The sequence below is a fragment of the Suncus etruscus genome, chromosome 3 (assembly GCF_024139225.1).
Source record: "Suncus etruscus isolate mSunEtr1 chromosome 3, mSunEtr1.pri.cur, whole genome shotgun sequence".
Lineage (NCBI taxonomy): Eukaryota > Metazoa > Chordata > Mammalia > Eulipotyphla > Soricidae > Suncus > Suncus etruscus.
This window is the reverse complement of record NC_064850.1, coordinates 114,292,009-114,317,957: the sequence shown is the minus strand read 5'-3', so window position 1 is coordinate 114,317,957 and position 25,949 is coordinate 114,292,009. Positions and strand designations below refer to the sequence as shown.

The 25,949-nt window shown below is 43.9% G+C and overlaps 1 protein-coding gene across 1 annotated transcript in view; it reads left to right on the top strand.

The window, feature by feature from the left end:
• The window catches only part of ARHGAP10 (Rho GTPase activating protein 10), a 212,455-nt gene that overhangs the window by 119,276 nt on the left and 67,230 nt on the right, over positions 1-25,949 (top strand). Inside the window, exons 14-18 of the mRNA XM_049770194.1 lie at positions 4,384-4,458; positions 13,248-13,335; positions 17,233-17,291; positions 22,008-22,113; positions 23,931-24,090. Coding sequence (XP_049626151.1) covers positions 4,384-4,458; positions 13,248-13,335; positions 17,233-17,291; positions 22,008-22,113; positions 23,931-24,090 — 488 coding nt within the window. The remainder of the gene's footprint in view (positions 1-4,383; positions 4,459-13,247; positions 13,336-17,232; positions 17,292-22,007; positions 22,114-23,930; positions 24,091-25,949) is intronic.

Here is a 25,949-nt window from a genome sequence, read left to right as displayed (position 1 = left end):
TTGTTTGTTAAATGCATATCACCTATAGAGAGAGGCTCATTTTTTTCCATTTGTGATCTCCCCTTTTTATTACCCAAGAAATGCAATCCTGGGTGGGTGCTGCCAGAAATGCCCCAGACCCATTCTGTATTTGAGCTTGAGTGAACAGCATTGATGCCTGTGTAGTTTGTGTTCCTTCGATCACTGGTTGTACATGCTGACATTGGCTTAGTTTTTGGCCATTGTCCAGTTGGAAATTTCTGACCAAATTTAATGTGATCCACAGTTTAAGAAACTGGTGTAGAGGACCACATATAACACTGCAATGCTGAGCTACCAGGTAGAGAAACTGGGTTGATTGCTCCCCTCTTGCTCTCTCTTTTTTTTTTTTTTGGTGGGCGGAGGCACACACTGGTGGTACTCAGAGATCACTTCTGGCTTTGTGCTCAGAAGTCATTCCTGTCAGGTTCAAGGGACCATAGAGGATGCCAGGGATTGAACTCTAGTTGTCTGCATGATAGCCAAGTGTGCTATCACTCTGGCCCTTTCTTTTAATCTTTGCCCCAAGTCTTCAAATCAGTCATTCTTCCCTGGCACTCAGATATGGTCATCTTTAGTGAAATTGTCAGGAAATTAAAGATGATTCCATTTTAGCTTAGTTTTCTTCTCATCTGTTTCCAGTTCCTTCTTCCCTCTATCTCCTGCTTTCCTCTCCCTGCTTACTGTATTTCACCCGATAGTCATCCCCGCCTCCACCCCATATTCATTGCACTCTGGCTGTTTAGTCAGTTCCCTTTCATCCTGTAATAGTGACATGCTGTGATTCTGTTTGTCGTGTCGTGTAAGGATCAATAGAGTAGCAGCAATTCACCATCAACGTCTGGACTGGATGCACATTTGTCCCTGGAACTCCTGTGCATTGTCAGTTGCTCATTTCTGAGCACTGAGAACATGCTCACAGGACTGGGCACATTGGCTGGGCTCTGGCTCCCTCTCTCTCCCCCTCCCCCTCTCCCTCTCTCCCCCCCCCCCCCACGCATGGCACTTGGGTTACTTTGGTAGGCTTAGGGGACAATATGGGACTCTGGGGACAATATGGGACTCTGGGGATTGAACCCGGGTCAGCCACGTGCAAGGCAAACACCCTACCTGCTGTGCTATCGTTCCAGTCCCCAAGGACTGAGTCTTGATAAAGGTGTGTTTGTTCTCTTTATATCACAAATGTGTCCCAAGATGAAAAGTGTGTCCCAGTTGTCCAGGCCAGAGCTTTTTAAAACTAACTGAGAGCAGAAACAGAAGCTCTGAGGCCTGGGTAGGTTGATTTAAAGGTGCTGCAGGGAGAACCAAGTGGGAAAGCAGTTTTTCCTCCTCTGTCCCCTCCTTCATTATGCATCAGCAATTAACTCTTCCTCTCAGGTTGATGAGTTTGAATTTGATCAATTATCTGATAATAATTACCACTACAGGGTGATGATTATTTAAGCGGGGACATCCTTATTTCTCCATCTATTTCTTATGTGAGGCACTTTTCAGAGAGGTGCCTGGTATGACTACTTGCAGGCGAGGTCTTGCAGGCTTCAAGGTCAAACAATCCAGGGTTTCCTGCAGAGTTGGAGAGTCACACCACTGCATTGGAAACTCTAAGTCTGGCTTGCAGGCTGTGGCTTGGCTCTGCTATGGCAGCAGGTGCCTGTTTTAACTTAGTGTTTCTGAGTCTTCTCTGCATTCCTCCTTCCCATCCCATGCTTTATTTTGCACTAACCCGCCCCCCCCCCCTCCTTTGCCGTCAGGGAGGGTGTAACTAGCTACTCGTATCCTCTAGATTTCTGCAGAAACTCACCCAGGTGCAAATGTTCCCAGCCTCTGTACTCCGCATTCTGGGGCTTGGTGGAGACCCTTGAGGAAGGAGCCACTTTCTCTGCCTACAGCTGCCCTTGTGTGAGACTTTGGTTCTGTGGCCCTGTCCTCCTCTGCTGATTCATCTTTTCTCTGTGTCTTCATCTGTCTCCCCCTCTCCAAGGGTCTGGGTGCTAATCTCTTCTTCGTTGGTGGGTTCCTGAGTAGTTCTTAGGAGGTTCCAGTTTTGGCAAAACTGCACCCTTGGTTCAGCATGAGGGCTTGAGGGCACGGTGCGGTTTAGGCCATGAAGAACTGGGGACACCTGGGTCACTCCATTGGTGTTAGGGGCCTCCAAGGATGTGCCCAGGGATGCCTGGGGACTAGGAGGTGCTGGGAATCGAACCCTGGCTTTTGCTCAATGTTCGGCCTCTCCATCTCCTCAGGACACAGTTACATGGATGAGACCCATCCAACTGCTTACTTAGGAAAAGCAGTACATGGGTTTTTTTTTTTACACACAACCAACTCGGGTTTGACCCCAGCATCCCATATGGTCCCCTGTTCACTGCTAGGAGAAATTACTGAGTGTGAGTCAGACACTGAGCATCACTGGGTGTGGCCCTCAACCCAAATGAAAATAAAAGACCAAAAAATATAATAAAATAATAACAACAACACTCATTTTTTTGTTTGTTTATTTTTGTCTTTGGGTCATACCCGGCAGTGCTCAGGGGCTACTCCTGACTCTATGCTCAGAAATTGCCCTTGGCAGGCTCAGGGGACCATATAGGATGCCAGGATTCAAACCACCATCCTTCTGTATGCAAGGCAAATGTTATCTCTCCACCCAAGAACACTCATTTTTGTGAAGGGAATGCAGGATCCCAGTGGTGCTAATGCAGACCCTTACCATGGGTGGTTTTGGGGTTTGGGGTTTGGACCTTCTTGCTGCCTCCCTAACCCAGAGTGTGGTGCTAGTGTGCCTGGCAGAGGTGGTGTTCTTCTTCATGCTCACCGGCTTGGCTCTGACTGTCATCCTTCTGTGGACCATGTCTGATGTACTTCCTGTCACCCCATGCTGGGACAGAATCCCTGGTCTTAGTAGTGACCCATTTGTGTTTTTTGTTTGGAAATTTGGGGGACACTAGAGACATCCCCTCATACAAGTCATGCCAGCGTCTGCATTAATGCTGCAGGGAATAAACAGCCAGTAGAAAGTTCTTGTGCTTTTTTGTTTGTTTGTTTATTTGTTTTTGGGCCAAACTCCTGTAGTGCTCAGGGCTTACTAACTCTTGGCTTTGCATTTAGGAATCACTCCTGGCAGGGTTCAGGGGACCCTCTGAGGTGCCGGGATTGAACCTTGGTCCACCATGTGCAAAGCAAGTGCTTTCCCTACTGTATTTGCTAGGCTTTTTTGAAATAAAGATAATAAAAATATGGTTGGGGGGGTCCTTTTTTTTTCTTTTCTGAGCATTTTCTATCAAAGATAAAAGGGGTGGCCCAGTGAACTCTCATGTTCTTCTGTTCAGCCTCCCTGACAAAAGGACTTTGCCCTGGTTGTCTCAGGCCTTGTTTTTCTCAGCTGTACGATGAACCTCTTTCCTTCCCTGCTGTGCACTACTTGGAAACACCACTTTAAAGTCTTCTGACATAAATTTAATGGGACCCCATGTTTCTTGATTGTCGCCCAAAGGACTCTTTACAGCTGGTCTATGTAAATCAGAAACCAAACAAGCCCGTGTTTTCCCCAACAGAACAGAACGATCTTTGATAATACAGTTTCTTCTCTTTGCTTCTTGTCTTCCTGCTCAAGGCCTGCTTTACTTTCAGGTCTGCAAGGAGGATGAATCCAGCAGCTTTGCAAGGTTTCAATGTCCTTTCTCACTCCCTTCATCAGCAGCCTTTGCAAAAGCCAGAAATGGTTCTGTCCTGTTTTAAGTGTGTTTCAGTGGTCTTAAAAAAAAAAATCCATTGAACATGTTTTGTCGTTGGGTTATTTTTTGGGGGGTGGGACAGTAATTACCAGATTACTTTTTTTGTTTGTTTGTTTTTGGTTTTTGGGTCACACCCAGTGATGCAGAACTCCTGGCTCTGTGCTCAGAAGTCGCTCATGGCTTGGGGAATCATATGGGACACCGGGGGATTGAACTGTGGTCCGTCCTAGGTCAACCACATGTAAGGCATGCCCCCTACTGCTGCGCCACTGCTTTGGCCCCCCAAAATTACTTTTAAAAGGCTCAAACTTCAAGAAAAATGCCAAGAAGCAAGTTTCAGACCTGAAACTCAGGCACGTGTGCAGGGACACTGGTGCACTGGAGTGTGTCTGGCTGACTACATGGACATGGATTTGGTACCTCAGCCTCCTGGGACACTGTTCCAGGAGATTTTTTACCTTTCAAGGCACAATTCACGAAAACCAAACTGCATAAAAACCCACATTGGTGTCAGTTCTTGCTTTTGTTTTTGTTTTATTTGACTCAGGCCCCTGGTGGGTCTGAGTGTGGACACTAAACTTGTGAAATGTGTTGTCTGTGTCTTGGTCTGACCTCTTGTCTCTTCCCTTAGGTATAAACGACCAAGGATTGTACAGAGTTGTGGGGGTGAGTTCAAAGGTCCAGAGACTTCTGAGTATGTTAATGGGTATGACTCTTTTCTCATCATTTTCATGTGTTATTTGTTGATGTTTGTTGACTCACTACTTGATATTTAATACTCCCAGTCAGTGTCCCTGGGAAACACTCCTTGGGTGCTGCTGCCCAGACAGTGCTCCCTGAGCTGGACAGAGAGTAGAAGTTTGGCCCTGCACAGGTCTCTCTCCCATCCTCTCTTTCTCTCCTATTCCCTCTTCCTCCCTCCCATTCTTTTCCTCTTCTTTCTCTCTTCCTCTCTCCCTCTCTTTCTTTCTTCCTCCCTCCCTCTCTCTCTCTTCTTTTCCTTTCCCTTTTTTTTGGGGGGGGCCACACCCGCTGGTGCTCAGGGGTTACTCCTGGCTATCTGCTCAGAAATAGCTCCTGGCAGGCACTGGGGACCATATGGGACGCCGGAATTTGAACCAACCACCTTAGGTCATGGGTTGGCTGCTTGCAAGGCAAACGCCGCTATGCTATCTCTCTGGCCCCTCTTCTCTTCTTTTCTCTTTCACTCTCTCTCCTTCCTTTTTCTTGTTTCTCCCTCCCTCCCTCTCTCTCCTTCTCTCTCCCTTTCACTCATGCTTGTTTTCTGTCCACAAACACAGCCAGGCCCTGGGTTCTCATGGCTTCCTGCATCAGAGCACTGGGACATGCTTGTTTCTCCTGTCCCTTCATCCCCTGTCTTTGGCAGTGTGGGCCCAGGCCATTGTTGATCGTGCAGGCTGTGGGTATAACTGACACCAGACCCTTCTCCTGAGCCACGAGTGCCCCATCTGTGTGTTCACATAGACCATGAATTTGGTCCCTCACCCAGGGATGTTTCTGAGACTATCTCACTGTCTTGGATGCGTCTCCTTGGGAGAAGTCATGAGCTCCTCAGGCTGGAGACCCAAGTCAGAGGAATATCTACTCATCCACTCTCACTCAAAGGAACCAGTTTATAATGATACCCTGGGAACACCTGATGCATCTAAACCAACCTGTTTGCATCATGGTGGTGGGAAATTCATTAAAGGAAACAAACCTGGGTGAATGAAATGAAACAACTCCTTCCAGGCGGGATTGCCTCTTTAGCTGCACTAGAATTGAGGGTTTAATAAGCAGCAACCCTACCTTACCTCTTTAAAGCCCAGAGCCACAGGAAATAAAAGCTCAACATCAGTTGGAGAGTTTTAAGAAGACTCTTAAGTCTTTCAAAGGCTGTTTGCCTCCTTTTCTGGTGAAACAGGGCTGATTTTGGCAGCCTGGAGTTTCCTTCTGCCCATTAGTGGTTTTTAGATCGAATCAGCTCAGATTGCTGGTGGGAGCAGCGTGGTAGCAGCCGGAAGAATTTCTTGGGGCCCCGGAGACTTTGTGGGGCAGCAGTGGTTGCTTTGGTTAAAGCTGAGCCCCAAGCACCACTCTGTTCACTGACAGAGCCCTGTGCTGGGCCCCACAGTCCATTCATTGGCGCATGACACAAGTGCTGGAATTTCCAATTCTGTGTTCTGAAGGTCTGATTGCATGGGTATCTCCAGGGTCACCCTGCAGGGTTCTTTCTTTCTTTTGTTGTTCTTGTTATGGGAATGGGAGACAGGTCCCGGAAGAGCTTTATTGGCACATGCATGCAACTTAGAAAATACTAGATGCATGTTCCTCCTCAAATACATCCTGCCCACGGGGTCATTGAAAACAGTTTTTTTATAGGAACAGAGAAGAAGCCATACAATTTCAGAAAAGGGATTTGAAAACTCACCTCAAAGTGTTTAGCTGACTTAATTTTTATTCTCAGGACACAGTGGGTAAAGCACTTGATTTTTTTTTTTTTGTTTGTTTTGTTTTGTTTTTGGGCCACACCCAGCAGTGCTCAGGGGTTACTCCTGGCTATCTGCTCAGAAATAGCTCCTGGCAGGCACAGGGGACCCTATGGGACGCCAGGATTCAAACCAACCACCTTAGTCCTGGATTAGCTGCTTGCAAGGCAAACGCTGCTGTGCTATCTCTCCGGCCCCAAGGCATTTGCTTTGCATGTGGTTGACCCCAGCTCGAGACTCAGTACCACAAATCTGTGGACACTCATGAGCACAGCTGTTGGTGCTAAGTCACAGTGCTAAGTCATGACAGTCATGTGTTCATCTCAGAGATACCCTCACACCTCCCTGCTCTTGGGAGGAGATGCTATGCAGTATATAGCCTGGAACTTGCAAAGTTTTGGAAATAGAGGAGCTGTCCAGAAATTCACGATCTGGTCTTTCCCTTCCCATGATACTCAGACTAGAGAAGAGGACACAAAGGTGGCAAAGCCCTGTGTAAGTGGTCAGCAGAGGAACTGCTATTCGATTGTCCTGCAGGAAATGAGAGGCGAGGGAGGCATCAGTTCGAGTTTGCAACTTTCTGAATCCTGATGAAATCTATCATTCATTTCTGGGACCAGGGAGGTCACATAATAGACTTTGCTTTGTTAATATCTCTATAAATTACTAGTATGAATTTAAGATTTTTCAAGTCATAGAATTTTGATGTCTGTCAACATGACTGCTATTTTCTTGCCAACAATGTAGGTCAATTCCAACATGGTGAAATCACCCCATATGCAATATTTTCACCTTGAGGCAGATGGGTCTGAAGAAGCAGGGTAGCCACAAAGAATTAATAAGCCAAGCCAGTCATGAAAGAGTCATGGAGTCAGTTTGCTTCTCGCCTCATGGTCTCCTTGCACACCAAGCCAAAATTGACTTGTCTTTATTAAATCAGTACCAATTCACCAGGTGGAGGAGAGGAGAGTAAATTCCATGTGGGCTTTTATATATCAAAGGTATAAGTTTAAAGGAAGGAGAAAGTTGGGGGAATGCCTTTGTTTTGGATTAATAGCTAGATGGTCTTATTGTAGGTCACCAGCTCAAACTTGAAGCTTGAATATGGAGTCGCTTTATTTCCATACATATTCAAGACTTCCTTAGGTACCTCCACTGCTTTCACTTTTGATTCAGAAGTGTTCAGTTTGAGATTATAATTCTTCCCCTGGAAAGATGTCTGAGTTTCTGAACAGTTCTGTCCATACTTTCAACTCTTGCGTAAAGTGATCCTTGACTGACTTTGTTCATCACACAGCCACCTCATTTAGAAGTTACAGATTCCACAGAGAAAGAAATGAGAGTCTAACAGACTGTCTCCTTTCTTTTTTGGTATATGGGCTATGCCTGGCTGTGCTCAGGGCTTACTCATCTATATATTTGAGGATCACTTCTGGTGGTGATTAGGAGACCCTATGTGATTACTGACATTGAACAGGGGTTGAGTATGTGCAACGCAAGCACCTTCATCTCTGGACTCTGTCTCTGTCCCTAATAGATTTTTCCTTATCGGAGTCACGCCCTATGGTGCTCAGTTGAGCTGCTCCTCCTGGTGCTCCAGGATCACTGGTCCCCACCAGTAATGGAGTGGCGGGACATGGGTGCTGAGTTCAGTTTCAGGGATAAGACTTGGGCAAGTCCTGTGCTCTTTCACTCTTTCACTCAAGGGCCCTCTCCATCCCGCACTCCCTGATTTTATTTTATTTTATTTTTGATTTTTGGGCCACACTGATGACAACTCGGGTTACTCCTGGCTATGCACTCAGAAATTGCTCCTGGCTTGGGGGATCATATGGGATGCTGGGGATCAAACCCAGGTTCATCCTGGGTCAGCTGCATGTAAGGCAAATGCCCTACCACTGTGCTATTGCTCTGGCCTCTCTTCTGGATTTTAAACTTCGCTCTTTCAACATAAATGATGTCATCCTCTCTTAATTCTGATAATCTTATTCATCTGTTATTCTTCAATGTTTTATGTTTGTTATAGTTAATTTTTTCCTTTTATTTAAACACTGTGGTTACAAATTTGTTCATATTGACTTTTAGTCTTACAATATTCACTACCCTTGTTCCTATATGAACGTTTTCCACCATCACCAATGTTCCCAGTTTCCCTCCAACCCTCTGACAGGCATTTTACTCCCTCCCCGCCTTCTCTCCCCCTTTTCGTTTTTCCTTTTAGACACTGGTTTTCACTATTGTGAATGAAGGGGTACTGTGCACATTTTTGTTCAATACCCAGTTCTTGTCCAGAGAGTGATCAGTTCCAGCTATCATTGTTCTAGTGGTCCTTTCTCTACTCTTACTGCACTGCCAATGATATATGTGTTTTTAATTTTAATTTAATTTTAGTTTTATTTTTTGGGTTTTCAGAGTATATCATGCGGTGCTTAGGGGTTACACCTGGCTCTGTACTTTGGCATCACTCTTGGTGGCTCGGGACCATGTGGGATACCAGGGATCAAACCCATTTCAGCTACTGTGCTGTTACTCTGGCCCTGAATTTTTTTTAAGCAAAAAGTTAATCCAGTTAATCTAGTTTTGTCAAGTTTGACTTTTTTATTTTCCGAAGCACATATTGTTTATACTGCAGTTTTCTTTGCATCAGTAAAAAAAGATTACTCAAAAAAATTTTTTTTTTTTTGGTTTTTGGGTCAGACCCAGCAGCACTCAAGGGTTATCCCTGGCTCTATGCTCAGAAATTGCTCCTGGCAGGCTCAGGGGACCAAATTGGATGCTGGGATTCAAACCACTGTCCTTCTGCATACAAGGCAAATGCCCTACCTCCATGCTATCTCTTCAGTCCCAAATTACTCCATTTTAAAGTATTTGAGGAAAAAAAAATCCCAGGGTCATTTTGTCTTTTCTGTTGACAGAATCCATTTTCCTGGTTCCCTGTAGTTCTTGAGAGCTATTGATTTATTTGATAAAATTTTCCACATGTCCAATTTTGCATAAAAATGTTTTTAAGCAGTTAAAAATACTCTAATTATTCTTTCAGTGCCCAAGTTACAGTCTCTGGTGCTTGCTGAGGGATGCCTGCTTGCCTCTTTATTAATTGCTTTTTGGGCCACACCAGTGGTGATCAGGAATTTCTCTTGGCTCTCTGCTCAGAAATTACTCCTGTCAGGCTCAGGGGACCCTATGAAATGCCAGGGAGCGAGCCCAGATTGGCCACATGCAAGGCAAATTCCCCCCCCCCCCCCCCCCCCGCTGTGCTGTTGTCCAGTGCCTGCTTGTTGCCTTTTGTGGATACATCTTCCCAAAACATAACAGGGCCAGGGCCAGTACAGGGATTAGTGTAACTCTCATTCAGTGCTGGCACCAAGTTGCTCCTGCAAACACTAATAGCACTGGTGGCTGCTGTGTCCTTGGGTCCTGGTGTTGAACTACAGTGTGCCCAGGTCACTGCTGTGGCCCCAAGCTCCCTCACTCCACTTTGGGAATTCCTCTGCCCCAATAAATTCACAACAAATGTTTGTGTTCTTCTTTCCCTGCCCCTTCACACATTCCCATTCTCCTTCCTACTGCCAACAATAAATACTTATGGCCCTCCATCATAGAATGTTCTCTGAATGGGGAGTCATTGTTTTTCATTCAGCTTGTGGCCCATCATAGTCTGGCCTGGGTAAGGTAGATTAGATGTCAGTCAACTGTCTCCAGCACACCATTTAATCACTGTGGCTCAAGAAATTATGCTTTTAGAATAAAAGCATATTTCCGTGAGGTTAGAGTGTATAGGAAGTAGGGCACATGCCTTATGGCGGGCACCGTGGCCAGCCCTACTTTGATCCCCAGCATGAAGGCCAATCCTCTGAACACTGCGAGGTTTCATTCCTGAGTAAAGATCCAGGAGGTAGGACCTGAGCACTGCAGGCTGGTGGCCAACCCTTGCCTTAGCCCTCCCCAAATAAAGCATCTTTCCAAAACTCATGCCAACACTCATGTTCTTGACAGGGTCCAGGTCAATGTTCAGTGGGGGCACTGCTCATTGCATTTTAACTGGGTTGAAAATATCCATTAAAAAATAAGTCTGGGGTCTGGAGAGATAGCACAGCAGTAGAGCATTTGCTTGCACGCAGTTGATCCAGGATGGGTGGAGGTTTGAATCCCGACATCCTATATGGTCCCCTGTGCCTGCCAGGAGCGATTTCTGAGTGCAGAGCCAGGAGTAACTTACCCCTTAGCACTGGCGAGTGTGATCCAAAAACAAACAAACAAACAAAAAACCTCTGGGTTGTATGATTATGGAAAGGGTAACTTAAGTTAAAAAACCTTACTGCAAAAAAAGAAAAATCATTGCACAAGTACGTATTAATTTTTATTTCTAACTAATCATGACTATGGACTTTTGAGCAAAGTTTTAGTTGTATAATATACACTTTTTTTTTTTGGTCACACCCAGCTGCGCTCAGGGGTTACTCCTGGCTCCATGCTCAGAAATCGCTCCTGGCAGGCTCGGGGGACCCTATAGGATGCCGGGATTCGAACCATTCTTCTGTGTCTAAGGCAAATGCCTTACTGCTGTGCTATCTCTCCGGCCCCAATATATACTTTCTGATCCAAGTTTTTAAGACATAAGTTTGGATTCCAAATAAGTTGCCAACAATTTCTCCTGTCCCAGGGTACACAGCTGATCATAAAGAACTGTGGAAATGATTGAGTTATTTGAAAACAGTAAAAATTTAATAGAGGATTAGTAGTGTAGTCATTCACTTCTGCTATGACAGCTACTTGTAATTCCATGAATTCAAAGGATGGTTTATTTTTCCATAGAAAGAATATGATTCTCAAAATATAGACTGATAATTTGGCAGAAAGCTAAAAATATAAGATTCTCTTTAGAAGCCTTCTGGATTTTAAAATGGTGATCTCCCCCCCCCCCCCATTTTCCTGGTAGCAAGTTGATTGAAAACATTATCTGACTTGTATGTTAAAATGAGATTTAAATAATTGATTTAATGAGAGAGAATATTCAGTTACTGGAGTAATTGGTTGGCAGTGCCTTTCTAGCAGAATTATTTCGTCCTAGTGATAAAGGATTGCACCTTTAATCAGGGTGCTTAATTTGATTTCTGGAGTGTATCTGGGGCTTGTCTGACAAGCTGAGTAACAAATGAGTTCTGAATTGTAGGAACTGATCAAAATGTAATCAGTGTCAATTGCCATTGTTGTATTTTATTGCGCGTTGCTGTCATTTTCTGTAATCAAGAGCCCTGGAAGGGCTTTAAAAAGCCTCCAGACTCTAGAGTTATCGGAGGAATCACTCTGTGAGATCTTGTGGCTGGGAAATAACCAGCCCTTCCTGCAGACTGGATCCTCCCAAGTCTGCCAAGAGCTTCCTTCTTCCTTCTGATCCCTGAGTTCTGAGCAGCTTAAGTGACAGAAGGATCATGCATGCTCATCCCATCACCCCTTCACAGAGACCCCTCTCACCTCTTTTTTAGTGCTTTTCAAAGGGAAACAGGAATATGGTAGACAGATACTAGTATAAAGAACAATAAAATACCAAACGACTCGAGTTTTTAAAAAATGGTTTTGGAGGGGATCCTGATGGAAACACCATGCTGGCATGAAGGAGAAATGAAATCCTGGCCTTTTCTTTTTTTCTGAGTATGTGTATTTGTGAGTTTGTGTCTGTGTGTATATATGTGTATGTGTATGTGTATGCATATGTGTGTGTGTGTGTGTGTGTGTATAGAGAGAACCAGGCTTGCCCGTGTAGATGGTTAGGTAACACCCATTTCTGCTGCCATCGGTTCCCTTCGTGACTCAGCTCAGCCCTTGGTTACTTGTGTTGTCATTTTGGCAAGTCTGTCTCGTTCCAGATTGCTTTGATGCTCCAAGTCCAAAGCATCGAGGCTTCTTCCACGTGCAGATGGGGCTTTGAAGTCAAGATGGGTTTGACCCTAAACTTGTGTGGGACTTGGGGTATCCTGGTTTTGAGCCCAGGCCCCTGTCTCTGCCACTCATTCCTTTTGCCAAGCCACAGCTGGGTGAGGTGGCCCGGCCTCTGTGAGAGATGCCTATATGCACCCAGAGACTGGCTTGGTCCTACTGTTTTCTCCTCTGATTGCAGCCAAAGGTGCCTCTTCCTCAGCTTCTCTCTTTCCTCTCTCTCCTCTTCCTCTCCTCCCCGCCTTTCCCTTCCATCCCCATGTCCTTTTCCTGTAGAACTTACTAGCTCTTTTCAGGGGTTCATGGAAGGAACAGTCATTAGTAGGCATTTCAGGACATGCATCTAGATGTTGGAAGTGTGGGGACAGAATGAATCTCTTTTGTGCTCACATGTCATTGTGATGGTGCCTTTGCACTAGGGCCCTGCCCGCTCCCCCTGGTACAGTGTGGCAGGGCAGTGGTGAACTAACAAGGAAAGTGTCAGCTTTCTGAGCATGACCGAAGGGTGGGCCTTGTAGTAGAAGATACTCTTGATGATTTCATTGGAGATGTCAGAACTAACTGGACACAATACCCAGTTTTTCTGATCCCAGCTCAGCCCTCATTCTCTTTCAATGGGATCCTCATTACAAATTTTTTTGAGTTGTATGAGAAATATCTGGTAATAGGGGTGGCACATACATTATAAGAAATTGTATAGGATTTTTTTAAGTAAGAAATTAGAGAATTAAATATTTGTGATTTGGCCCCTGGAAAAATAGAAACTGGACTGGAGAGAAAGTAATGGGGCTTGAAGGGTTCCATCCCAGGCACCCCCTATGAGTGAGTCACCCTGAACACTACCAGGATTGATCCTGAGCACAGAGTAGGAGTAAATCCTGAGCAATGCTGAGTGTGCCCCAAATTCTTTTTCCCCTTCAAGTCAATGCATTAAAAAAATAAAATGGTAAGAAAAAGAATGTGTTAAGAGCTTCTGAAATGAAATAATGAAATGTGAATGCTCTGTAAGTCAGTCACGAGGGCTCTAGAGTATTCTCCATTTTCATTGCTTTTTTTTCTCGCTGACTAGATGTGAAGACATGTAATGAGGTGGACCTGGAGAATTCCGTAGACTGGGAAGTGAAGACAATAACAAGTGCCCTGAAACAGTATTTGAGGTGAGCAACTTAGTAATAGGTTGCAAGAATGGACAGTTTGGCTCTCTCACCTGTAACAGATTCCAGCTCTGTACCTAAATTTAAGCAGTCACATGAAAGTTTTTTGAAAAGAAATTGGGGCCAGGAAGATTTCTCAGTGGGCAGTGCACTGGTCTTGCCTGTGCAAAGCTTCAGTTCTGTTGTTGGCCCAGCTTTAAGAGACCCCCAGCATTGATGGCTTTTCTGAGCATCTGTTAAAATTGTATCCAGATTCTTTGACTATTTGGGGGGGGTTCCCTATAGAAAATATTTGGAGGCCACATTAGGTAGTGCTCAGGGGTTACTCTTGGCTCTGCACTCAGGAATCACTGCTGGCTGTACTTAAGGGACCACATGTGGTACTGGGATTGGCCTTGGACCAGTTGTGAGCGAGACAAGCACTTTCCCTTCTGCATTATCTCTCCAGCCTCATCATTATGGTTCTTGAGTCCTCAGAAGCAAACCTACTATCACCCTTGGTCTCCTGTTGCCTTTCTGCCCTTTTCACTCAGTGCCTCACTTCATCTCACCTAATTCCATTTTCTGGCAAGCATTGCCTCTGGAACCAGATGTGACTTTGCTCCTAACAGCGTTGATATTCTCACTACATAAAGCGCTGAGGTGATTATTTGGAAATGGCAGTGCCTTAGGAAGATTGGAAAGCTGTTTTCCCACCTCTCCCCTCTCCACCTTCCTCAGTATTTTTAGCCCCTGTAGCCATTGTGATGCTGAGAATTGATTTTGTGGATACTTTGGTGGTGAGACTCCGAGTAGGAGAAAGCCAGGTAATCTCTTACCAGTACTTTGGTAACACAGTGCTGCCCAAGCTGGGTATTTTTTGAGTTCTGGAGGTAGCACAGGGACTGATGGCCCTAAGTCAAGGAGGGTGCTGTCACCCTAAAGGAACGGAAACAGTGGAGGGGTCAGTGGCTCTGTGCTGGGGCCTCATGTCCCTGTGGTGGCACTTTCTGTTTGTTGGTGTGGCCCAGGTCGATTTTAAGGAGCAGAATTATATATATATATATATACATATACACACATATAAAATATAAATATATATTTTTATATATGTGTGTGTATATATATATATATATATTTTTTTTTTTTTTTTTTTTGGCTTCCCTGAAAAGTTTGGGGCAAGAGCCATAGCACAAGGGTGAAGGCAGGTGGCTTCCTTGCATGTGGCTAACCTGGCTTCATCACCCACACCACAAGAGTTCTTCTGAGTCCTGCCAGCAGGTATGACCCCAACTGGAGGAAAAACAAACAAGAGGCTGCAGACATGACAGTTTGGGACTCTCTGGTTTGGCAGGTTTGGAACCTGCCTTTGGGGCCTGAAATTCCAGCTCTGTTCTCTTGGGCATCAGTGGGATAGAGCCACCAATTGTTACATCTGTGCCAATGCTGTTTGAATGCCTTTCAATTTGTCTTGGTGCAACAATTCAACCACCTTTTGGGTGGGAGGAAGCAAATAGATAAGCCCTTCCCTTGAAATGCAAAAGGGAAGAACAAGAAAAGGATTCATGGGAGCTGTGGATACACGAGGCACCTCCCTGGACCCTTCTCACTCCTTCTAGAAGCTCAGCCCAGGTCTCCTGTCCCCACACTGTCCCTGGTCCCCAGTGACATCTTCCATTTTTCAGTTTTTCTCAGGATGGAGGGGCTGTTTGGTGGCTTCTTGTAGAAAAAGGATGTTGCCTCAAGGACATTTTTAGTTCGTGACGTGGACAAAAGATGCCAGCGTAGGCGGATATTTGGACTTTCATTCCCAGCCCCATGGATGGCAAAGAGCAGAGAGCCAGTGGGGGCAGTAATGAGGAGCATCTTGCTTAGGGCTCCTGTAGTGAAAATTAATACTTCTCCATGCACAGGCCGGCTCTGGTTTTGGGAAGCTTCTGTTTCTCTCCTTCTTAGCACTTCTCTTTCAGTTGGGCTCCTTCTTTATACCTGTTTGGATTTTTGAGCCCCTGAGGCTGACTATTGGCTTGCACCCTCTTTGTCTTCTTTTGGGCTGACTCAACCTTTCCTGGCCTGGTGGAAGTGAAGGAGAATAGGGACCGAGGGGAAAATGAACTTTTCTTCTGCACTGCTTGTAGTTTCTGTGGATGTGTCCAGGGTGGCAAACGGGCTGTCCTATTTTTGTGTGCCTTTGTGTGTGTGTGTGGGGGGTAAGGAAGGATTTTGTCGGAGTTTAATTTATAGACTCGTATTTGGAGTATACAAGTTGATGCTTTGACATGGGTTTGTCTTGTGAAGACAACACAGAGTCAAGTTCGAATCTGGCCAACACTTCAACCCTATATCTTCCCTGTGCCCATGGGTATTCCTTTCATATCCTTCTCTTTCCCTCATCCCTAGGCATCCCCTGGCCTGCAGCATACCAGTTTGTATTTATGATCATTTCTTCTGTATAGGATCAAAAGTATGCTTTCTTTGTTTTTGTTTTGTTTAAGTTTTGGACCACATCCAGCAGCACTCAAGTTATTCCTGGCTCTATGCTCAGAAATGACAACTGGCAGGCACAGGAGATCATATGGGATGCTGAGGGATAAAACCTGGGTTGGCCACGTGTAAGGCAAATTTGCCCTACCCACTGTGATATTGCTTTGGCCCCCAGTATGTTTTCTTTTTAAAAATAAATCCGCGGGGCCACAGTGGTGGCACAGGTGGTAGGGTGTTTGCCTTGCACACGCAAATCTAGGACAGACCATGGTTTGATCCCCAGGCATCCCATATAGTCTTCCAAGTAACCCCTGAGCATCACTGGGTGTGGCCCAGAAAGCAAAAAAAGAAAAAAAGTCCTTTTGGGAGGCTATTGTAGGATGGAGCCAGAGAGGTGCTTGGGTTGCACCTTGCAGTACTTGGGGTCCCTGTGGCTCTGAGCCCAGAACCTGGGCATTCCACATACAGACCATGTATTCCAGCCCTCTAAGCCATCTCCCAACTCTTGATTCCTGTATATTTATTTCATTAAAAATTGTCGGTAGTGTATAAAAGAGCTTCTGTTATGCCTGGCATTTTTCTTGACTTTGCATATATTTAAAAGTTATTTTTGGGGAGTGAGGAGAATGTGAATCTTTGGTCTTTAAGTTTTGAAAGACAAATTTCTGGATTTGTAATTTAAGTTCTTCATAAGAACTTTTATGAAGAAGGGCTATACAGATTCAGATTGCTATTCGTCTGTGTGTTAGGTCCTTCAGAAGTTTGGAAATTTAGTGTTGTAGAACTTAAGCTGTGTATAAGAATAGATAGAACTATATATAACGTTCTGTTGACCACAGGATAAAACAGACTACTGTTTGTATGATCTGTTTTTGGAAAATTAAAATAGTCTTTAGAGTTGACATCATTTTATTTTATATATCTTTTTAACTCATTTTGTAGGCATAAGTCAACGATAAATCTCATTTTTATAATGAGATAGTTTGGGAAGATTTTATTGACGTTTCTGAATCTTTTAATCGTGTTCTTTGTGCCACCTTCAATTAATACCTAGAGAAGATTTTCAAACCTATACATTGCTTTTGGTTTGAGTATTGATTTTAAAATCATGATTCTATGAGAGAAAATTTTTTTATATAATCTCTGATGTGTGAAACTAGGTGCTTTCCAAGACTGATGTCAGCTTCTCTGTGCTTAGATCTGTTAGAAATTTGTGACTACTTAGCCTTCTATAGTGCTCTATGCAGGAAACACTTAATAATTCATTTGATTTATGTCTCTTTTTGGTATGTAAAAATATTCCTTAGGGAAGTTTTACATTTGAGCTTAAGAAAGGCATGCTTGATTTCTTTAGTGAATAATGTGCAGAGTGGTGATGTGTCTGGATATATGGGTAACTGTGCATTTGCATTCTCTCTATCTTTCTCTCTCTCTCAGGAGTCTACCAGAACCTCTTATGACCTACGAGTTACATGGAGATTTCATCATACCAGCCAGTAAGTATGTAGAGACGCTGCAATTTCAAGGGTAATTGTGTATATGTACTGATTTTATTTTTATAATTTTTTATTGAGAACAATGTGATTTAAAAGTCTTTTACAGTTGTATTTAAGATACATAGTGATAGTGAATTAGGGCCATTCGCACCACCAGTGTTGATTTCCCTTCATACATGCATCCCATACCTTTACCCATAGGCCCCCGTATTGCTAGTGGTTTTGACATTTTCACATAAAAATTTAAGAGTGTATTGGGGCCGGAATGATGGCACAGAGGTAGGGCATTTGCCTTGCATGCTGCCGACCCAGGATGGACCGTGGTTCGATCCCTCAGCATCCCATATGGTCCCCAAGCCGGAAGTGATTTTTGAGTGCATAGTCAGGAGTTATTTACCTCTGAGCGTCACTGGGTGTGGCCCAAAAACCAAAAAAAAAATTTTTAAGAGTGTATTATTACAATCCGTGTTCAAATAATAATCACTTCAGAAAATGTTAATTAATATAGTCGTTCATCTATTTCCTTTTTTTGTTTTATTTTTGGGCCTTACCCAACTGTGTTAAGGGCTATTTTGACTCAGCACTCAGGGCTGTATGGGATTGAATTTAGGTCAGCTGTGTGCAAGACAAGATCTCTATCTGCTATACTATCTTTCTAGCCCATTTTTCAACATTTATTTAAAAAATACCTTTTTTTTTTTTTTTTTACCTTTATACACTATGGTTTATAAAGTGGTCTTTAATACAATGTTTCAGGTGTTCATTGTTCAAGCACAGTTCCACCTCCAGTGTCAGTTTTTTTTCCACCTGTGTCCCTAGTGTTGTCCCCCAAGCCAGCTCCCTTAGCAGGCACAACCAAATGCACTTAATATTGCTTATTACAATAAAATGGGAAATTGAATTATCAGATAATAGAACAGTAAATATCATTTTGCGATCATTGTTATATCTAAAAGTTGTGTTATTAAAGCCTTTGAGGGTTTCCTGAGCTTCTGTGGTATCGTTTCTGCTCATTTTGCTTGGCGGGCTTCTATACAACTTTCTCATCTAATTTATTGTGCTCCTACTGGGCTGTCAATACTGTGAAAATTGGAAGTGTTACGCTACGGGAGTTATTCAGTTATTCAGTTATGTCTCTTTGGGATTAGTCGTGAAGCTGGGCCATTTATATGCTGAAGGATATGGCATGTGTGTAGGACTGATGGGTCTTCTGGCAGACCAGGGGGACTGGGAGAGGCTTCCCAACCCCACTCTGAGAAGATCCCAGATACCAATATTTATTTATTCATGCCTCCTGCATGCTAGTCAGGTAAGGGTATGACCAGTACACAGACCTTTCACAAGACCATAAAATCTATAATAATGACCTGATCTGACCTCAGTGGAACATGGAACATTATAATTTGCAGAATTGAGGAGATTTAGCAGGTATGGAAAGAGTATCAGACTGGAAATGGTTTCACATTGAAAGAAATTTGGATGAAAGTAGAAGGGATATTATAAGAGAATACCTATCCAGGTGGGTTTTACATATCAAAGAGATTTAAATGAAAGAGGAAGATAGGGGAGCACCTTTGTTTTGGGTTAATAGCTAGCTTATAGACATTGATTACTAAACCTGTAATTTACTCAGGCCATTGACGCCTCCTGTGTTTTTGTGCTATTGAGTTATGTCCTTAACTGCATTTGAGCATGGCCTTCAGCTCTGGATCCTTGATAGATCACACTGGGCCCAACCAACACATTCATTCTCACTGGACTAAGGTCCGACTGATGCCGAAGAGGACAACTAAAACCTGAGTGTCCAGTATAGTATCACATGGAACATCTCTACCACGGAACAGGAACTCGTCAGAGTATTGTCTCCCGTATTCAAGTTAACTAAGTTGTGAAGCCAAATCCCAAACCCAAGACCTGAGTCTTCCCTGATGATGAAAGACAGAGGGGCTATTACAGGGTTCAGCACCCAGGGGTTTTACCTGCACAGAATATACCACCTACCCTATTTAGTAAGCCCCCATAGGAGGGAGTCTAGGTCTGAAGAGAGGAATTGAGAATGAATTCCACTCCTGTAGATAATGTTTGCCACAAAAATGCGAGAATTTTCTACATCTGTTGACCAGAGAGCCTCGTCCCTTGTGGGATGTTGGCTGCTTTCCTTAATATGACAGTATTGATCCCTGGATTTCCTTTTGGCCTGAGCCTACCAGGGGTGATCCCTGAGTGCGGAGTGAGGAATAAGCCCTGAGCACCCTAAGTGTTATGACATACCCTGTCACCCTCAAAAACAAACTAAGATGCTAGTATTATGACATCTTAAGTATTGAATTTTATACTTCTCTGTCAGTATCTTTGGTTGAGTTAGGACTGTATCTTCCTTAGTCTTTATTATTTGGCTCAGCATTAAACTGTGGTCAACATCTCACAATCTAAAATCATTTACAGTAGATGCCTGATTCTCTGACATATTTCAGGAATTTGGTGCTATGATTTGTTCAGATCCAAGATTTCAAAAATCATGCCTATAATTCTTTTTTTCCATTTTCCCCATAAAAATGCAATGTAGCATCATCAACTAAAAGTGATTTACTTGAGATGTTTTTCCGAGTGCCTTGAAGTTGTTGCTATTTTGCAGCCACTTGAAAGTGGTCATGCAAAGTCAAGCAGAGCAGTAAAGAAGCCTCACTGAACTGAAGTATTTTTTTTTTTGAAGTAGCCTTTAAAAAGTCTCATTGAAAAATGTTTGTTTTGAAGAAGAGCGGAAGAGAACAGACTTGGAAAAAGTGGGTGGGCGTGATTTAAAGCAGTGGGAATGGTGGGGGAAGGTAGGGGAATATGAGAAAGGAAGCGAATGGTTTGGCCCCAGCTTTCCAAAACAGATTTTTACTGCTTATTTTTAGGAAACAAATCATCCATAGAGGGTGGGGAACAATTTCTCGTGCTTGCGTTTTTTGAGAACATAATACCCAAGTACTAAAAGGATCTTTTTGGAGAAAGAGGATTATACATGAATTAGAAGAAGCTTTCCATTCAAAAATTTTAAGAACTTTCACTATTTTAAATACAACATTCCTTTCCTAAGTCATCATCTGCATGGGTTTGATATTCTTTATTTTAATTTTTTTCTAAGTTCCTGTTGTGATTTCATATTGGAAAACAATACTCTAAATCAAAAATGTCTTACTTTTATTGCTTCTCATTTTCTCTGGCATTGATTTGGCAAAGCATTAACTTGGCTATGATTCTAGATTAAAACTGAAGTCTGTAGATCCTGGTTTCCCAAAGTGGGTAATACCTCCTGGACGCCATTGGAAAGATTTTAGGGTGGGGGTGCCATAATAGAAACCTGGGTGCAGTTGTAGGGTGCTTTCTGTGAGTTCCCTTAAGGAAGGAAGATGTATGTTGAGCTATCACAGATTTTTTTTTTTTGGTTAATGCCCAACATATAATTCTGCAAATTGGTTATGCCAGATACAAAAATGTTCCTTCGAGAGGAAATATGCAGTACTGTTCATTGCCAAGATATGGAAACAACCCAAATGCCCAAGACAAATAAGGAAGTGCCATCCAGAAGTTGTAATAAAAACACACAAGGGGATACTATGCTAAGAACAAAATCTAGCCATTTGCAGCAACGTGGATTGAACTAGAGGATATCAGGCTGAGGGAAGCCAGTCAGAAAGAAAGGGATAGATACAGAATGATCACTTTCATGTATGAGGATTAAAGATACCAGGTATCAGCCAAGGGCCAGATGGACCAGACATAATGGGAGGATTGAGAACTGATACACAAAGTTGAGTTTTTGTAGGGGACATGAAAGGCAAAGGGAGGAAGGTGGGTACACTGGTGACCAGTGTAGTTTAGAAAATTTTGTGCCTGGAGACCATCATTGACAATGTTGTAAATCACAGAATCCTAGTCAGTAAAAGTAAAGAAGTGGATGGTTCTCAGTCCATTCCCCATGTTGTCTTCATCTTTTTCTCTACCTGTGCACAGCATTGGTTGTCCTGTCCTCTCTGTGGTCCTGGTCCACAATATGACTTCTGGCCCTGCCCTCACTGGGCTCAGCAGGCCTCCTCTGTGGTCTGCCCCTCTTCAGCAAGGTTCCCTGTCCCCTTGTGAGAACTCTGGTCTTCCCGCTATCCACCTGGGCCAGGTAAAGGATCACAGTTGCCTATCTGGCTAGATCTCCATTTTCTTTAGTCTGTTGTCTCTTTTGACTGCTTACCTTTTTTGGCCAGGAAAAAAATTAAAGGATCAAACATATTGTCCAGATTACCTGTTTCCCTCCACACTCATACACTATAATGTATGAGACCTTGGGCTTGATCTTGGTCCCCCGCATGGTGTCCTGAGCACCACCACATGTGGCCCTGGTGAACGCTGAGTACCAGCTGTGACCTCTATAAACCTCCTGGTGCATCATTCTCAAATTTAACTGAAATCCTAAATGTATCTAGTTCTAAGAGGTGCACACAGTGGGGACTGGCCTACACACAGCCCAGGGTAGAGACCCTAAAGTCTCCTGATTTGGAGCTGGTAGGGAGAGAGGGAAAGGTAAACTCTTCCATTATCCTTTTCAAATTGACAGAATATATCCAACTTCCCTTGGAAGACTGGAAACAGATGAGCTGTTGTCACGGTTGATTTGGAGGGACCTGAGGGATCCTTTTATGCACTGATTCTTGGCTCTTCTTTTTTGGTGCTTTCAAGAAAGCGGCAGTCCGGAGTCTCGTGTGAACGCTATCCATTTCTTGGTCCACAAGCTGCCTGAGAAGAATAAAGAGATGTTGGACATTTTGGTGAAACATTTGACGAAGTAAGTACCCCTCTTTGTTTGGCTACAGGTACTCGGCTAGGCTAGTGCTTTTGTTGCTGTGGTGAGTGAGAATGGGGAGTCCACGGTTCCCGGGGCCTCACGTGGAAGGACTAACAGACATTGACTCACCTTGTGTTTTGGACAAGAGTGTTGAAACATGATGCTTTCACAAAGTTATGCAATTATTTGCTTAGCGTCCCTGCCAGCAATTCAGGGCTGATTGGAAGGAAAAGAAGAGAATATTACCACATTTCCCTGTCCATGGATTCTGGAAATGTGATTCTAAGGCTGTTAGCAAATTTAGCTTGGTTTCACACCTACCTAACTCTGAGTTTGAACATGTTGTCTGAGTTTGTTTTAATCCAGTAATAGGCAATTCCTTCCTAGGGTCTGTTTTTGCCTCTTAAAAGGCAAGCACAGTCTAATTCTTTAGTGCTGAAGCGCGCCCTTCAGATGTAAATGACTCTGAGATCATCATTATTCTAGAATTTCAGGGAGGCGTGGAACATGAAAACTATGTATTAGAAAATTTTACTTAGTAAAAAAAGAAATGGCTAATTTTCTGACTTGCCAAGTTCCTACTACCAGTCTGAACATTGATTCATTTGGTTAGCAGCTATTTTTTTTTAATAACTTCTGAAAATAATATATTATTGGGAATGGGCACATGGTATTTAGGGCTTACTCCTGGTGGTGCTCAGGTGAACCAAATGCAGTACCAGGATGTGAATCAGGAGTCAGGGTCAGCCATAACCTCTGTCCCCTCTCCACCCCAGCAGCATATTTTTCTTTTTTTTTTTTTTTTTTTTTTGGTTTTTCGGGCCACACCCGTTTGATGCTCAGGGGTTACTTCTGGCTAAGTGCTCAGAAATTGCCCCTGGCTTGGGGGGACCATATGGGGCGCCCGGGGATCGAACTGCGGTCCTTTCCTTCTAGCACTTGCAAGGCAGACACCTTACCTTTAGCGCCACCTCGCTGGCCCCCAGCAGCATATTTTTGAATGTAGTTTTTGAAAGGCTGATGGGTCTACTGATACACAGTTGAACTAGGAAGGATATAATTCTACCTTATTTAAAGTCTCTCTGAGAGGAAAAGGAGAATAAACAGATCATATGTAAAATTGGAAAATTATTTTAGGAGGTAAAAAAAGATCAGGGGGGCCGGGCGGTGGCGCTAAAGGTAAGGTGCCTGCCTTGCCTGTGCTAGCCTCGGACGGACCTCGGTTCGATCCCCCGGCGTCCCATATGGTCCCCCAAGCCAGGAGCAACTTCTGAGCGCATAGCCAGGAGTAACCCCTGAGCGTCACCGGGTGTGGCCCAAAAAACAAAAAAACAAAAAAACAAAAAAAAAAAAAAAAAAAAAAAAAGATCAGGGGTGAGGGGATAGATAGTTTATGTTGGGTGTTGGAGTCTGAAGAAGGTTATTATGGAAGGCTTTCTTCAGGGTGAGACCTCTGAACTGGAAGCTGAATAAAGTGGCCTATATAGGTGTTTCATGAAACATAGCACAGGCTTATGGGTAGAAAGTGTGGGTGTCCTGATTCAGTTCTGTGTGCTGGGTGCTGACTGCTATTTGACTGCTGAGGGAGGTGTTATGAGTAGAGAGAAAGTGGTTACTGAGAGCCTCTAAGGTAAGTGCCTGGATCCTCCATGGAAAGATCTGGAAAGTCGCTGTGTGGTACAGCTCGAATGGTGTATCAGAGAGGAGCAGCGAGGAAAGCCATGGTCTGCCATGGAGGGCTCTGAGTCTTGGCTGAGGGTGCATTTCACATGGTTCCTACTCTTCACCACATGCCTTTCTCTGTTCCCCACTTGCAGCGTTTCCAATCACTCCAAGCAGAACCTCATGACCGTGGCCAACCTGGGAGTGGTGTTCGGCCCTACTCTGATGAGGCCACAAGAGGAGACTGTGGCAGCCATCATGGACTTGAAGTTCCAGAACATTGTTGTGGAAATCTTGATTGAAAACCATGAAAAGGTAAAAGTGGGCTGATGGTCTGCCTCTTTTATAGAGTTTGTGTTTGTGTTTAGCATATGAGGGCTCACTTTCCTTTCCCATTTCTTGTCAATCTTTCCTCTCTCCCAAGCTCAACTTGGGGTGGTTGGTGAGCTTTGTGCTAAGAGGCACTCACAGGGCTGGCCTGCCCCAGTCTGAAGTGTCCCTTTTTTCTTTGTGTCTCATGTATATCCCTATCATCTCTCATTGCTGGTGTTGAAGTGAGACAACGTGGGATGCAGATGCAGATGGACATTGGCCATGTTTTGGCAAGCTGTGGAGACTGTTTTTTGCTGCTTTCACTCCTATCCTTAAATTTCTCACTCAAAGTCTATTTCTATAACACAGGGAAAATATTTGTGTCAATCTATGTCACACTTTCTTTGGAAGAAATGCACATAACTCCCCCTCTTCTTTCAGTTAATGCTTCAGATTTCAGGGGAATCATGAGGGTCCTTGAATTTGGGAACCCTAAAGTGAAGATTTTCTGGTTTGCAATGAATAATCTCTTAGGGGACAGGTAAAAGCTTCTCTGTAATAGAGGGAATAATTGATATTTCAAGGCACAATAGACTTAGTGTTGACTTTTGCACCCCTTTTTCCATTCTCTCAACTACGAAACTTTGCTAAACATTTTTCTCACATCTATGTTGAAGATATGAAAATTGGAAGCTATTTACATCTTGGTCATTCTTCTTTTTTTTTTTTTTAACCGAAAATTTATTTTTTGAGAGGACTCCCAACGGGAGTTCAGGGGTTCTCTGTCAACTAGTTCAGTGTTGTGAGTGATGATGTGGGTGAGTATTGAGTGTTCGGATGTGGATGAGTGCTCAGTGTTTGATGTAGGTCAGTATGAGGGTCCAAGGATGAGGTACTGCTCAGACTTTATGTTACGGGATCTCTCATATCACCGTAGGGCCCTCAGTTCATGTGGCTCAAATCCTGCTCAAAGCTCAATGCACCCCTAACCCTGGCCTGTTTACCCATCCCTCATCAAAGGCGGTTTTTATTTTAAGTTCTTAAACTATACCTGGATCTCAGGCTCAGGAATCATTCTGGCTGGGGGGACTTGTTTTACTCCTCTCTCCCTCCCTCCTTCCCTCCCTTCCTCTCTCCTTCATTCCTTCAACCTTCCTTCCTTTAATCTTTTTTTCCTTAATCTTCCTTCTTTTCTTCCTTCCTTTCTCCCTTCTTTCCATCCATTTTCCCTTTCTCCAGTTTTTATTTGTATTATTACTTTTTACTTTGTAAGATTTCTTTTTTATATTTATTTATATTTATTATATTTATATTTCTTTATTTAAACTGTGGTTACAGAAACATTCATGATTGGGTTTCAATGATTGAATGTACACTACTCTTCACCAGTGCGCTCTTTCTGCTACTCTCTAAAAACAGGGGGACTTTGGTGGCGGGAAGAGCCACATAATTGGGCTCCTGCCTCTGAAGTTTCCTGGAGCACCTCCCATTTGATTCCCACAGAGGTGCAGTCCTGCCTCTGGTCTGTAGCTACTTCTGTCTTTAGAGCTTCACCACTGGCTACTGGTGCTGCAGCTGCTTGTGCCAGTCTCAGCTGGTGGCGCAGAGGTATCCCAGGATGCTCTCTTTTCCCTCCCCAGCCTGTAGGCTCTGTCTTGGTGGGTGAGCTAGTTAGAGCTTTGGCAGTGGGCTTGGACTCAGAGTGGTACTTGTAGAGGCCAGGGGATTCCCTCTTCCTTGCTTGTCTCTCTGTTGCCAGGCTGCCTGGTACTAGGAGAATTCAGCCTACTGGGGAGGAAGATCCTCCACTGAGGGGCTCTGAAGTACTGGCATTGCTGGCCCATAAGCACAGCCCCCCTGAA